The sequence below is a fragment of the Vicugna pacos genome, chromosome 33 (genome assembly GCF_048564905.1).
Source record: "Vicugna pacos chromosome 33, VicPac4, whole genome shotgun sequence".
NCBI classification, from domain to species: domain Eukaryota; kingdom Metazoa; phylum Chordata; class Mammalia; order Artiodactyla; family Camelidae; genus Vicugna; species Vicugna pacos.
This window is the reverse complement of record NC_133019.1, coordinates 20,715,262-20,731,936: the sequence shown is the minus strand read 5'-3', so window position 1 is coordinate 20,731,936 and position 16,675 is coordinate 20,715,262. Positions and strand designations below refer to the sequence as shown.

General features: G+C 39.1%; 1 protein-coding gene across 1 annotated transcript in view; it reads right to left on the bottom strand.

Moving 5' to 3' along the window:
* The window catches only part of GUCY1A2 (guanylate cyclase 1 soluble subunit alpha 2), a 252,611-nt gene that overhangs the window by 199,136 nt on the left and 36,800 nt on the right, over positions 1-16,675 (bottom strand). Inside the window, exon 3 of the mRNA XM_072953952.1 lies at positions 15,254-15,375. Within this exon, the coding sequence (XP_072810053.1) occupies positions 15,254-15,375 (122 nt within the window). The remainder of the gene's footprint in view (positions 1-15,253; positions 15,376-16,675) is intronic.

Here is a 16,675-nt window from a genome sequence, read left to right as displayed (position 1 = left end):
AAGATGTCTCACTTCCCCCCGCCCATGAGGATCCACCTCTGGCTGCAGTCCAGTTGGTACTCAACCATCAAATGCTCAAGCTGGATTTGGTCACATCATCTCTTGACCCCCTTGGCCCCACCTCCCTCACCAATCTCTATTTCCCACGTCTGGGATGCCTTCAATTCAGAAGACCCCTCATTACATCCCTCTTGCTCTTGTGTTATTCATCCACCCATGTGTCAAGACATCCATCCAACTTTGTCCGCATCTGGCCGCCTGGCCTCACTAGCTAGATGGGTACCCCTACCATCAACTTGGCTAACCTGTCATAGTAGCCTGTGCCCGGCCTTCACCTCACTACACACATTCCTACGAAGGGGCCCTGAGCCCACAGTGTGAGGGTCAGCAGGAATCTCCCCCTCCAATCTGTGTATCCCCCCAACACAGTACTGGACCCCCCGTCCCTCCCCTGAGCCACTGTACGTCAGAGCATCACCCCCACACACTCTGCCCATCTCTTTGTGTCTCGCTGTGATAGATAAGTAAGTATTTTATACTTTGCCCTGGATATTTGGGGACTGTTTTTGATTGCTGATGTTTTCTTTTGGTTTAATTTTTGTGGTTTATTGAATAAATACTTTTTTTTTGATCTGGGGAGACACAACCCCAGTAGAAAATTCACTTTAATGACTTTGGTATAACTCTGGATGAAACACACATGTTTTTTAAAGTAAGAGAAGAGAATTAACTGCTTCAGAAAAGAGTAACAAATGAAAACCTTTTAAAGAAAAAATACCACAGTCCTTATTCAAATTTATCTTACTGTCCCAATAATATTCTTTACAGCTCCTTTTTTTTTCTAGTTCAGGATTCAGTACAGGATCATCCATTGCACTTATTCGTCTTGTGTCTTTAGTTTCCCTTCCTCTAAAACAGTTTCCTCAATCTCAGTCTTTCAAACAGTATTTTTCAGATCCCTACCCTTCCAGGCCCTCTGCCTTGCTGGTGTTGTTACAAAGGATTGAACATGGTATGCAACCACTAGGTACTCACAGTCAAATTGAAGAGAAAGATATGTAGACAAACAGGAAAAGTGTAACAAAAGAACAAATCTGACTCCATATTAGATCTGTTCCTTTGGCTTTAACCCTGTGCCCTGTTTTCTAGGCTCAGTCTTGCTCACTCTTCACCTTTTTCAAAGGAACGTTGCCTTTAATCTGAAATATACTGGAGAGCCTGTTCTCAAGGCCCTGACCTTTAAGGATATTAACACTTTTGCACTCTTATAAAAATAACAAGTTGCAGAATAGAAAATAACATTTGTTTTGTTAGAGGTTCATAGGGGCACCATGACCTGACCCACCTGGACAGCTACAAGAACAATTTCTACAGCAAGAAGTTTGCACCAACCAACCACATCCCTTCCCTTTTTTAGTATAAAAGGAACCCGAATTCTGACGAGTTAAGATGGTTCTCCAAGACATTAGTCTGCCACCTTCTCGGTCTGCTGGCTTTCTGAATAAAGTCACTATTCGTTGCCCCAGCACCTCGTCTCCCAAATTATTGACCTGTCCTGCAGCAACCAGAACAAGTTTCAACTTGGTAACAAAAACACATGAAATGTACAATGATAGAAGTATAAGCTAGATTCTACTCATTTTTATCAGCTCAAAACTCTTCCTCTCTGGATTCTTTTTTTTTTTTTCTATTTCCCACTTGGAAATAGGAAAATTCTATTGTCAGAATCATCATTGGTAAAACTGATTTATAAAATAACTTTTAATTCAAGAACTTGAAGTAATACAGTACTACACAAGAGCACACAGTAAACCTGTGTACACACACACAACATGCACACACACAGGTTCTTTTTGTTTGGTTTTGTTTCATTTTTTTTAAGAAACAGATGGTTCTTCTAACTGGAAGATGTGTTACAATTACCGTTTATTTTCAGAAACAGAAAAATTGGTCATGGTGAAAAGAATTGTGCTCTTTTTCAGAAGCTGGAGAAAGTATATTCAAATTCAACCTCAATCATTTATTAGCTAAGTGATCTTGGGTAAGTCACTTACAATCTGGGCCTTAATAATTACTTCATCTATAAAATCTGATAGTAATATTCAACTGTAGAGTTTAATGAGTCACAAAATAATATACGGGAAAAGTTTTTCATACAAAGTAAAGCACTGTGTAATTTACATACATATGTACATGTATTACAAGTGTGTACAGCTACATGTTTGTATCTGTAGACGTGTTTATATATGTGTATACGAGTCTGTATGTACATGTGGGGACAGAGATAGAATGAGATTGAGAAAAAGCTTAAGGATGCATTAGATTTGCTTTTTTTTTTCTGACAGGTCCACCGTCTCACAACTTAGAAGAGTTTTGAATCGCAAATTTTTCAGTCTGTGTGTGTGGGTGGGGCTTCCACTTCTCTTGGGATGGTTGTCATCCAGTGGCCACACGAGGCAGCATTCCACTCTGTCCCCTAAGTAAAGAAGCTATGCCTCATGTCATGTGGCCTTTCCAGGAGCTTCTAAACTGTCAGTGCTAGGAGGGCAGAGGTTAGGAACAGCACAGGCCTGGGTACGTAGAGGATACTCAACAAATATCTGTGGAATGGTGAACACCAGCTGGGACCTTTTTTAACCCAAAATACTATGACACAACATCACTGCCTCCTTGTAGAGGCAGTTGCTACTCAGACAACAGTGGGGAAAACAGAACTTACATCAACCTCAACAGTACAGTAAATGGTGTGTTTTAAAAAAAAATCATTCCTAGAGCTTTGCATCAACATAAACACTACAGTCATGTAGAAATCCTATTAGAATTGCTTAAGTGAATTTTAAAATGATTAACATTTAATTATGTAAGCCCATCCCTACTCTTTTTTACATTCCATTGCCTTATTGTACTTCACAGCCCGTCATTCTGACATTATCGTTTTTTTTATTTGTGGTTTTGGTGTTGGTGGTGGTGTCTGATTCTGCACTCTCTGTTTTTCTCCCCGCTAGTCATCAGCACCTATAAGACGAACTGAAAAAGTAGATACTCAATAAATATTTGTACTGATGGAACAAAATGCTTGAAAACTGTTTCTTTAATAAGACATACATTCTGTATAATATTATACATACATATCACTGGATTAATAAACCTTTTCCTGCAGTTAATACAACAATAAATTTTAGCCCAGCTAAAGACCTGGTGATCATTTAGAACCTTTAAAAAGGTTTTATAGATTTGGAACAAGTTAGAGTCTCCTGCTTACTAATTTTGCCATCTAAAAAATTAAGCTTAAATAAGGCACAAAAGCAAAAAGGTGATGACAAAGTAAGAGGAGCAAACTTTTAAATGCTTGGCAGATTTTCATTGTTCTTTTTTATTGATATAAAGGATTAAGAATCAGAATAATGAAAAAGAAATGGTATATAAACAAACAAAAACAGAGCTAAGTGAAAAACAGTCCTAAGCACCTAGAAGTGAGTAAAGGGGTAAAAGGGTCAGAATGTTGTTGGAAGTACACAGAATCAGGAAAAACAGAATGAAAAGTAGAAAAACAATGGCAATCAGAAGTATTTTCACTCAAAATTTTTCTGCACACTAATCACTCAGTGGAGTAACTCACAAAGATCAGGATCATTTGTCAGTGCTCTGCTTTTTCACTGGCTAAATCCCTCTTGATCTCTCCTTTGAAAAGACCCTAAAATGACTCTATTTTATGAAAGCTCACAGAGCAAAAACTTCCCTTTCCCACAGCAGCTGCACCCTCACTCTGCTGCCCACTCTGTTTCCCCCGTAGGCTAAATTTTTCCTCTGGTGATTAATAGGACTTCTGGTCCTAGGAGTGGTAGAGAGAAAAAATGTTACTAAACCCAGCATTTTACTAAAGCTATGTGTGACCCACTATTCCTGACACTGGTTAAACAACAACCCACCACACATCTGTGCAAAGTTAGTGACTCTGGATGAGAAAGGGAGAGACTGACCCAGAACTAGTATGCCCACTTGTGCAGAGACAGGAGAAAATCAGAGGAAAAAAAATGTGGTATCATAAATGTAGGGTACAGACAGTGGCAGTCTAAGCCAGCAGTCCTCAGCAGTAAGGAGACTTGGCAAAGAGATAAAGAAAAGCCAAAACAAAGGCATGACTAGAGCACACAGCACGCAGCAGGAGTCGTTCAGCCTGTATCCAGAAGACAAGGCAGTGAAGAGAAGCAGGGCTCCAGTTCCCGTTTAGGGTTCAGAAGCAGAACTTAAAGTCCTAAAAAGAAGTGAAGTCAGTGAAAAGAACATGTTGGTGTACAAGGAAGCAACCCTCTCTCAGAAATAAGACAGCGAAACCCAGGTTCTAGAACCTCTAGTATCAGAAAGTATGGCTTGGTACCAAATTCCCTAAGAATTAAACTCGAGCTTCCTAGGCATCCTCGCCGAAGAGCCAGGTTAGCTTTGGAATTAAGGTGTCAAGCCATGCCCTGGTCACCAGAGCTATCTACTCTAGGGTACCCTCTACGTGGGCAGCATAGGTTCTTCTGCTGTGGCAGGCTGTCTGCGATGGGTAGTCTGGGAGGCATGGTTGGCCCTTGGTCAGGGTGTTTTGGCCAGAACAACCACAGATGAAAAACACTTGAACCTACCAGGAAAGATCTCCTACAACTAAAGACATAAAGAACCACAAAAAGACAAGTAGGAAGGGTGGACTCAAGATATAATCAAATCCCATACCTCCTGGGTGAGAGACTCATTTAAACTGGAGAATAATTATACTGCAGAGGTTCTATACAGGAGTGAGAGCTCTGAACCCCACATTGGGCTCCCCGGCCCAGGGGGTCCAACCTGAGGAAGAGGAGCCCCCAGAGCATTTGGTTTTGAAAGCAAGGGAGGAATAACTGTAGGAACTCCACAGGGCTGGGAGAAATAGACTTCCCTCTTGAAGAACACACACAAATTCTCCTGGGACCAGATCTACCTGTGGGTCTTGGAGGGTCTCGGGTGGGTAGCTGTGGCTCACCCTGGGGACACAGACACTGGTGGCAGACCTATTAGGGAGTATTCCTCTGTATGAACTCCCCTGGAGGCTGACATCTTGCTTGGGTCATAGGCACCAAGACCTGGCCCCACCTAACACCTTGTAGGCTCCAGTGCTGGGATGCTTCAGGACAAACAACTAACTGGGAGGAAACACAGCACCCCAAACATACACACACACACAGCAGACAAGCTGCCTAAAGACTTCCTAAGCTCACAGCTGCCTCTTGACATGCCCCTAGATGCAGCCCTTCCCACCAGAGGGCAAAGACACAGCTCAACCCACCACTGGGCAGGCACTGGCCCCTCCCACCAGACAGCCTGCACAATCCCCTAGAACAGTCTCACCCACTAGGGGCAAACAACAAAATCAAGACTACTATGATCCCACAGCCTGCAGAATGACTCCACATATGCAGGCCAGTCCCTATCCTGGGACCAGCTGGAGACTGGCCCAAGGGTGACAAGGAAAGAGTGCACTGCTAGGATGCACAGGACATCTCCTAGAGAGGACCCCTTCTCCAAGGTCAAGAAACAAAACCAAACTACCACATACATGAATATACAAATACAGATTTAGACAAAATGAGGCAGCAGAGGAATATGTTCCAGATAAAGGACCAAGATAAAATCCCAGAAGAAAAACTGACATACAGAGAGACAACCTCATGGAGACAGGCAATCTACCTGAGAAAGAGTTCAGAGTAATGATGGTAAAGATGAACAAAGAAAGAACTTGGGAGGAGAATGGATGCATAGAGTGAGAAGTTAGAAATTTTTAACAAAGAGTTAGGAAATATGAAGAACAACCAAACAGAGCTGAAAATTCAATAACTGAAATAAAAGATACACCAAAATGAATCATACTAGATTAAATGATGCAAAAAAACAGGTCAGGGAGCTGGATGACAAGAGTGGTGGAAATCACTACCATAAACAGAAAAAAAGAATGAAAAGAAATGAGTACCATTTAAGGAACCTCTGGGACAACAACAAAAACCCTAATATTCATATTACAGGGTTCCCAAAAGGAGCAGAGAGAGAGAAAGGGCCTGAGAACATACTCAAAGAGATCATAGCAGAAAACTTCCCTAACTGGGGGAAGGAAACAGTCAACCAAGAACAGGAAGCACAGAGAGTCCCATACAGGATTAACCCAAAGAGGAACACACCAAGATACATTATAATCAAAATCACAAGATTCAAAGATAAAGAGAGAATATTAAAAGCAATAAGGGAAAAGCAACAAATAACATACAAGGGAACTCCCATAAGACTTTCAGCTGATTTTTCAGCAGAAACTCTGCAGGCCAGAAGGGAGTGGCACAATATATTTAAAGTGATGAAAGGGAAAAATCTCTACCCAGCAAATCTCTCATTTCTGATTTGATGGAGAAATAAAAGGCTTCACAGACAAGCAAAAGCTAACAGAATTCAACATCACCAAACCAACTTTGGAACAAATGTTAAAGGAACTTCTACAAGCAGAAAAGAAAAGGCCACAACTAGAAAGAAAAAAATTACAAAATGGAAAAGCTCACCAGTAAAGGCAAACATACAGTGAAGGTACGAAACCATCCACACACAAATCAGTCAGGAGGTTAAAAGACAAAAGTAGTGAAATTATCTGTATCCACAATAAGGGATACACAGAACAATTAGATGTAAAATATGATATCAAAACAGTAATCATAAAAAGAGAGTACAAATGCAGGGTTATTAGAATGCCTTTGAAATTAAGAAATCAGTAACTTAAAGCAATCATATATATCATAGTGTAACTAAAGAAAAAAGAACAAACAAAACCCAAAGTTAGTAGAAGGAAAGAAATCATAAGAAATAAATGAAATAGAGACTAAGAAACAATAGAAGAGATTAATTAAACTAAAAGTTAATTCTTTGAAAAGATAAACAAAATTGATAAAACTTTAGCCAGACTCATTAAGAAAAAAAGGGAGAGGGCTTAAATCAATGAAATCAGAAATGAAAAAGGAGAAGTTGCAACCAGCACCACAGAAACACACAGGATCATAAGAGGTCACTATGAGCAACTGTGTGCCAATAGAATGGACAACCTAGAAGAAATGGACAAATTCTTAGAAAGGCACAACCCACAAGACTGAGCCAGGAAGAATTAGAAAATATGAATAGATCAATAACCAGTACTGAAATTGAATCATAATTTTAAAACTACCAACAATCAAAAGTCCAGGACCAGATGGCTTCACAGGAGAATGCTACCAAACATTTAGAAAAGCATGAATGCCTTTCCTTCTGAAACTATTCCAAAAAACTGCATAGAAGCAAACACTTCTGAACTCAGTGTAAGGCCCAATCACCTTGACAGTGAAAAACAGACAACCATAGCACAAAAATAGAAAATTACAGGTAAACATCATTGATGAACAAACATGAAAAAATTCTCAACAAAATATTGGCAAACTGAATCCAACAACATATTAAAAGATCATAAACTATGATTAATTGGAATTTATCTCAGGAATACAAAGATTTTTCAATAGTCACAAAACAATCAGTGTGATACACCACATTAACAAATTGAAGTATATAAATTATATGATCATCTCAATAGATGCAGAAAAGCTTTCCATAAAATTCAACATCCACTTACAATAAAACTCTCCAGAAAGTGAGTATAGAGGGAACAGACCTCAACATAATAAAGGTCATATATGACAAACCCACAGCTAACATCATACTGAACAGTGAAAACCTGAAAGCATTTCCTCTTAGAACTAGAACAAGACAAGGTTACCTACTCTCGTCACTTTTATTCAACATCGTTTTGGAAATCTTAGCTAGACCAATCAGAGAAGAAAAGGAAATAAAATAGATCTAAATTGGAAAAGAAGTGAAACAGTTACTGTTGGCAGATGACATGAAACTATACACAGAAAATCCTAAAGATGCTACCAGAACACTACCAAAGCCCATCAATGAATTCAGTAGAGCTGAAGGATGTAAAACTAAAACCAAAAAACTGTTGCACTTCTAAACACTATTAATAAAGTATCAGCAATAAGTTAAGTAAACAATCTCATTTATCATCACATCAAAAAGAATAAAATACCTAGGAATAAACCTACCTAAGGAGGCAAAAGACCTGTACTCTGAAAACTGTAAGATGCCAACTGAAGAAAATGAAGAACAGACAAATAGATGGAAAGATATACTGTGTTCTTGGACTGGAAGACTCAATACTGTTAAAATGGCCATACTATCCAAGGCAATCTACAGATTCAATGCAATCCCTATTAAATTTCCAATGATATTTTTCACAGAAGTAGAGCAAGTATTTTTTAAATTTTTATGGAAACACAAAAGATCCAGAATCACCAAAACAATCTTAAGAAGAACAGAGCTAGAGGAATCACACGCCTGACTTCAGACTATATGACAAAGCTACAGTAATCAAAACAGTATGGTGCTGGCACAAAAACAGACACACAGATCAATGGAACAGGATAGACAGTCCAGAAATAAACCCATGCACTTATAGTCAATCTATGACGAAGGAGAGAAGGATGTAAAATAGAGTAAAGACAGTCTCTTCAATAAGTGGTGCTGAGAAGCCTGGACAGAGACACGTTAAAGAATAAAATTAGAACATTCTCTAACACCATATACGAAAATAAACTCAAAATGGATTAAAGACTTAAATGTAAGACCAGAGATTTTAAAACTCTTAGAGGAAAACATACACAGAACTCTTTGACATAAATCACAGAAATTTTTTTATTGGATCCATCTCCTAAAGTAATAGATATAAAAGCAAAAATAAACAAATGGGGCCTAATTAAACTTAAAACCTTTTGCACAGCAAAGGTAACCACAGACAAAACAAAAAGACAACCCAGAGAATGGGAGAAAATATATGCAAACAGTGGGACTGACCAGGGATTAACTTCCAAAATATACAAACAGATCACACAGCTTAATATCAAAAACAAAAATAAAAACAAAAAAAGCAACCAAATCAAAAAACAGGCAAAAAACCTAAGTAGATATTTCTCCAAAGATGGCCAACAGACTACATGAAAAGATGCTCAATATCACGAAGTATTAGAGAAATGCAAATCAAAACCACAATGAGGTATAATCTCACATTGGTCATAATGGCCATCATTAAAAAGTCTATAAATGATAAATGCTGGAGAGGGTGTAGAGAAAAGGGAGCCCTCCCTCCTATACTGTTGGTGGGAATGTAAATTGATGCAGCCAAGATGGAGAGGAGTCAACTCCTGAAATCTTAAAAAAAAAAAAAAAAGCTTCTAACCTGCAAATGATTCAAATTACAAAGAAACTACACTCTCCTCTATGCTGATGAGAAATAGTCAAAACTTTTTTGCTACTACCCATCAGATGCAGGCAAGAATCCCTAGTACACTTTCAAATAGTAATGAGCTGAGTGAAATTCGATATCATAACGATTTTCTTATTTCAGAGAACTGGAGAGACTTGTGTAATTAGCATTAGAGGTGTGATGTAAAGTCAATCTTAGGCCAAAAACCTCTGAATACAGCATGAAGCAGGGAAAGGTTTGGAATCACACTGATTTGGGTTTAAATCCCCCTTTTGCAGCTTGGCATCACTGACAAAGAAACTTAACAAGTTAGTGTCTCAAAATATGTTTCCCCAGCTATAAAAGTGAGCAACGGTGACCTCCCATTTCTGATGCAAACATTATTTTGTGAATATTCAATAATAAGAGCAAACACTTCAGCATTTGTTACAGATCAGGCTGCTGCTCTAAGTACTTATATGAATTATTTCATCTTTCTAACAGCTCTAGGAGGTATTTAATTATATTATCCCCACTTAAAAATGAGAAATACGAAGTATGGAAAGATTAAGGAACTCATTCCAGTTAACACAGCTAGTAAGTATGTTTTCATACCTAAGTAGTCTGGCTCTAGTCTCTGCTCTGCATTACTATATTACAACGTTATTATTGAATCAGTTAATCAATCAGTTCCCTTCCAGCCACCCTAACTCCAACTCATCTCATTAAAACCCTGATACTATTACTTTTAACTTACTTTCAATGAAAGAGAAAACTGATCAGTTACCAAGTTATAGTAATAAGAACTATACTGGCAGAATTTATTTATTGCTATCAATCGTAATTCATCAACAAAAATGGTAAGTGGCTACTGCATCAACTAGTTCTCCAATATGTAAATATGTTAAGCATATGCTAATTCACTAAGCAATTACATGATTCAGAGTTATTCTAAGAAACCTCCCACACACAGGTCTTAATCCAAAGTAAAGTTAACTCTTCACAGTTCTATAGCCAATTAAAAGGCTGTTAAGTGCACATTCTAAATCATAAACCAAGAAGTACATACAAGTTAAAAGAAGAGCAATAAATTACTGCTTATATAAAAACAGGTAACAACAAAAAGCTCCATTCCACATCAACTGATGATTCTGGAGTCGGGTGCACTTTATAGGGAGCTCTGCTTTCACAGAACTTCAGGGTCCCTGATATCAGGGAAATAGCATGAGGACATGCCCCAAAGGTCATCCCCTCCATTCAGCTCATTCGCACTTTTCCAGCAAATAATCCCGTGAAAACACTACTCTGACACTGACTTTAAATGAGCTAAGTTTTTGGAGACAATAAAGCCCCACTCTACAGAAAACCTTTAAAACAAAATTTTAATGAGTATTCTATACATATCATATGATACCACTTTATATGTGGAATCTTTTTAAAAATGACACAAATGAACTTATTTACAAAACAGAAACACACTCACAGACACAGAAAACAAACTTGTAATTAACAGGTGGGAAAGGCAGGGTGTAGGGATAAACTGGGAGTTTGGGATTTGCAGATAGTAACTACAATGTATAAAATAGATAAACAGCAAGGTCTTACTGTATATCACAGGGAACTATATTCACTACTTTTTCATAGCCTATAATGAAAAAGAATATGAAAAGGAATATATATATATAACACAATCACTATGCTGTACACCAGAAATTAACCCACGGTAAACTGACTATACTTCAACAACATTGTTTAACTATATATACTGTGTTAATACTTAGTAAATAATTGATGTTTATTAAAATAGTAAACCTCTGTTTGCTATAATTCATTAGTAGATGAATTACCTTAGATCTTTCATTTCTATTTGATTTGTGCCCTACTGTGGAGTGACTTTATCCTGCACTGTGTATCCATCCTACACATCTATTTCCTATGGCTCTTGACACTACAACGAAACACCCACAACCCCAGTGACAGTGTTAAAGCCTGTTGAAACTGAAATGCTCAAAACCCTTGTTTATTTTCAATTATATTATGGCAAAGGAAGCTACACAATTTTATCATCCTTTTCCCTTAAGGTTCCCTACTCAATCCTCTGTCTTCCTCTCCCCAACGTTACCTAAACCCAAGATACAGGATCAGGTGGCAACACTTAAGCAACACAGTACAGACCTTTCATGCTTCAGCATAGATGCTCCACTGTACCGATCAACTGTTACAATTTCCAAGACGATAGTCGATGCTGTATAAACCTCGTAAGACTATAAACACAATTTAACTACTTAATTGGAGTTACAAATGAGTTTTGCAGATTACGGCTGGGAAAGGTTTACATTTTTCAGACAACTAAAATTGGAAGATCATTTTGGTACGCAAAAGACAAAGTACCAAATAAAGCACTAAAAGTGTCAAGTAGGGAGGGCATTGTTCACAACTCTCTCTCTTTGTGTATCTTTTATGCCATTGCAACAAACTAAGGAGAGGTCTTCCTTAATATCCCTCATTTGTAAATAATGAGACACTATAACAATATCCGGGTTTCTAAGCCAGCAAAAGAAAATGAATGGCAAAAATGTTGATGTCTACAAATAGTCCTTTGCCATTACTAACACAGGGCATAAACTACTCTGTGACACGCACGTGTTTCCAGGGCGTTCTAGAGAAGAGGCCATGGGATGGAGGCATCACTGGTCTTCTGCAAACAAGCTTTCTCCTTCTCTTCAGGTTACCCTTTTCATTCCACGCCAAATACTAAACTCAAACTTCAGCCCGACGAGCCAGTAAATTATTGAACTATCTAGAGGACTTTACACTAAGTCAATAGAGACAGTCATTTTGAAAAGAGACAAATTTGTTACTCTGATCGTATTTTCTGACCTATGACTTTGAATCATTTTTATGACAGATGAAATACAACATACAGATGAGTGAACAAACACAGTTCTAGTCTCTACCACGACCACAACCCTGCAGCAGGTAAAGAAGGTAAGAGGAATACATATTCCCCAATTCCAGTCCACCAATATTCTACCCACACCTCCCAAAGGTGGTAAATATAAATCATAGAGTTGGAAAACTGCCCTCTGGTATTCACAGAGATTTTCAGGCATCTATTTTTTTCTTAAACTGGCTTAAATTCTATTTCTCCACGCTAAACCCCTCCACTCAAAACAGGCTCTCTTTCTCGTATGTTGTTTTTCTGTCCAGTAAGTTAATCAACTCACATAAATGGTTGCACGGGAGACTTTAGGTATAATTTTTTTAAAAGATGAGGTCTAAGCAAACTAAGATTAATTACAATTCAGTGACTTGTTAAAGCAAAGAGCTTTCACTGAATATGACCAGTAAAGCAGTTGTCTGTGTCCTCAGTCTGTATTTCAAGAATTATGGAAGGACATTATTCAAAAGAGAACAGCCATCTCTTAGGCGTACACACCAGCATCTGGGGAATGGTAGCAGTCAGAGTTTTATTCTTCAAAAACTTAAATTTTTACAAGATTGTGCTTTTTTTACATTTTGAGAATAACCCATCATTATTTACAAGGAAAAATCAGATCAGAAAAAATACTGTCTTTTCTAGAAAAATGTAATACTTATGGAAATCCAAACCCTGTTATAGTCACTTTCTAAATTATAAGTATTTATTTAAAAACTAGCCCTTCCCTAATGTCATCAGGCAGCAAACTGCTTGTCCTTTTAACTCATTAACTTAATCTATCACATGACACCTTCTGAAAGGCAGCTAAACTGTGCTGGGCCAACAGTATCACCTGATAGTTACTGTAGCAAATTGTCTGACCTAAAGTTTCTTATGGGAACTGTGCACACTTATTTGCAAGTCAGTTTGGATGTCTTTAGTTTTGCTTGTATCTTCACCGTCTTGAACACCTCTTACTCCCTCTAACTCAGTGATTCTCAAAGTGGCGAGCATAAGGAAAGACGATGTGAGATGCAGGGAATCATTTAGAAAATTGGTAAGTAAAGAGCAATTTTTGAGAAAGAAAAATACCATATGATACTACTCACATGTGGCATCTAAAAAACAAACAAACAAAATAAAACAGAAGACAAATGAACTTAAACATAAAACAGAAACAGACTCAGAGACACAGAATGCAAGCTTGTGGCTGCCGGTGGGGAGGGAGATGGGAAGGGACAGACTGGGAGTTCGAGATTTATAAATACTGACAGGTATGTATAGAATAGATAAACAAGTTTATATGTATTGCACAGGGAAATACAGTCAAGATCTTGTAGTAGCTCATGGTAAAAAAGAATATTAAAACGAATATATGTATACTCATGTACGATTGAAAAACTGTGCTGTACACCAGAAATTGACACAACATTGTAAACTGACCATGACTCAATAAAAACTTAAAAAGAACAAGTTTTCAATATATTAAACATCCCTCCGCCAAAATTCTGATACATCCCTGTTAGTGGCACATCATCTCACCTTACCCTTTCAGACATCACAATGTGTCAAAAGAAATAGATACTGCTTACAGGAGAGTCCTTAGAAACACAAAATCAGAAAACTGTGAACAGTTCTTGGGTAACACCCAACCCCATCCTCCCTTTACTCTCACCCTTATCTTCTGCACTAATAATGTTTACTTACGTAGTATGACCTTTCTGCAGTTGCACTAAGATTTAAGTAAATAGATCTTTGGCCTTCCTCTTCACAGCCCATGATGTCTTGGACAAACCACTGAACATCTATATACCTCCCCTCACAAAAGGTCCCTGTTCTTATTATAAAATTTTACATTTATAAAAGTTACCTAGGAAGAAAATATAGTCATGTGTACCTGAGTCCCAGCTTGAGAGTAGAAGCCAGGTCTGCCTCTGGCAGTCAGATACGTTTAGCAAAATCTGGTAAATTCATGGGTTAAGGTCACCTGGAATCTGTTTGTAAGAGGGACTCAGATGTCCAGGGAAAGTACTCATCCTAAAGGGAAAGAAAGGGAAGCACGTCTTCCCTAGTCCCCAAAACCTGATCCTGAGAGGCAGGTGCCTCTGAGTTTTGTAGGGAGTCAGTCACTAAGGTTTGCTGTTCCCTACCACCACTCTGCAGCACTCAGTGGACTTCTGTCTGAGTCATAAGGAGAAAATAAGACTCAAAACAAAAAAGAAAAATTGAAAGAGGTATTTTTCCCTAAAAAACTCTGTAAGACATTAGAGCAAAAAAGATTCCTGCTATGGTATCGACTCTGCATATAAAGCAGGTAGCTCTCATACCCCAAGGACTTCAGAGCATAAGACAGTACGTCTGAATTACAGTATCTTGTGGCTATGTGATTCAGTGCCGCTTAAAACAGTATCCCTTACCATGCTGAGAGCACCTAAAAACAGCCCTCTGTAATAAATACTAGTATCTTCAAGGTGGACGCCCGCCATGCCCCATAAGAAGGGCACAGACTTCCACAGATGACCTGGCTCACTGCCTTTGAGTTGTAGCGTCTACTGTGAGTATCTGTGAGCCACTCTCCAGGCTCAGCAGGGGCATTCCAGAAACAGTGAGTAAATAATAATAATAATAATAATAATAATAATAATAATAATAATAATAATAATAATAATAATAAAAGTATTGGCTTTGAGAAAAGAGAAAGAGCCCCAGTTTGAGCTGAGAGTAAGAATACAGATTTCAGGAAGCGAGTAACACTAACATATGAATACTTGTAAAAGTCTGCCTGGAATGTAAGCATTTTTAATGTGATGTTTTCTAATTTCCAAGTGAATGGCACACGTGTAATTTCCACTTAAACATCATCACAAGTGTTGAAATTAAATCACTTGAACACAAGGTCTTGCCATAGTCTCCAAATCTCTCCTTAGGAGAAAATGAAACACTTATCCTTTTCCTTTCCCCCCTTTCCCCACATTCATTCTCTCAACCTTTTAAATATGCAGTTACTATACCGAGTACGTTAGCAGTGCACTGCAGAATGCCTGAGACCTCTTCAACGTCTTCTTTGTTGGAATGGTCTGCGTAGGAGCATCGGTTAGAGATATTGTAGAAATTCTTTTCTGCATCCCTGTAACTAAGAAGAAAACAAAATTAGCATACAGGGAAATTTTTAAAGCATCTGCGAATACAGATACACAAAAGCATAATCACATTTTAAAATAACTGAAGCTTTAAGACATAATTTCTGGCATAACCCACCATTAACATCAGCATGAGCAGTGCGGACCTGGAACTGGAAGCAATCACTAATAAGAAGCAACCAGAAAATACATCAGTTTGTAGAGCTAATGTTTCTTTATTTGAATGCTTTATAGCTGCTGGCAATTTGTTTCTATATGGAGTTTGCCTACAAGAAGAAGAATTAACACAGCTAATTTGGTGCACTGGCACTAGCTACATTGAAAGTAAATACATCTTCACCTCTGTCACAGCCAAGGCGACAGCAGTGCGGTGCGTGGGTAACAAACACGCAAATAAAGCGTTTGGGGTCCAATAAACCCGTATCACAGGCCGGCCATTCGCTGTCTGTGAGACTTGGGGCAAGTAATCTAGTCCCTGTTAGTCTAACTTTCCTCCGCGTAATAACACGGAGATGCCCCCCCCCCCGCCCCAGGGCTCTTGTGAGGACTGAAAGACAGGCTGCCTGTGTGGACGGGAACTTTCCAGGCGCCTCTGAACTAGCCAGGGCACCGCAGCTGAAGACCGCGGGGCTCAAACGCGCCCCCGTCCCAGAGGAGCCATCGCTGCCACCGCTGCCTCACCACGGCATACAGCGGCGACGGAACGGGGAAAACCTGGTAAGAAATCATTGGAAGAGTGAATCCACACCCACACACACACACACACACACTCACACACGAAGGCCTCTCTCGCTCCTCGGTGATACCCGCCGACGTGGTGGACCCCCTGCTCACCCTCTACGCCTGACCCGGTGGAGGACTCCAGAGAAAGGTATTAACAGGGAAAAGAGACAGTGCCAGATTGGGAGTGGCCTGCCAAGGCATGGAAATAACAGCAAAAATTAACAAATAGGATCTAATTAAAATTACAAGCTTTTGCACAACAAAGGAAACCATATACAAAAGGAAAAGACAGCCTACAGCCTGGGAGAAAACACTTGCAAACAGTGCAACTGACAAGGGCTTCCCCTCCAGAATATACAAACCGTCCGGCCATTCGGCAAGGCACAAAAAATACGAGCTTCCCGTGGGTTAGGGAGGCGTCACTGAAGAGAGGTGAGCCTGGGCTGTCTCATCCTACTGCTTTCCCAGTCTAGAAGCTGCAGCCAGGGACAGGGACTCCTCGAGAAAGACTGCGGAGTAAAGTCCACGTGACTAGGAGCCGGCGCGCTGCCGCAGTAGAGGCAGAGCCCT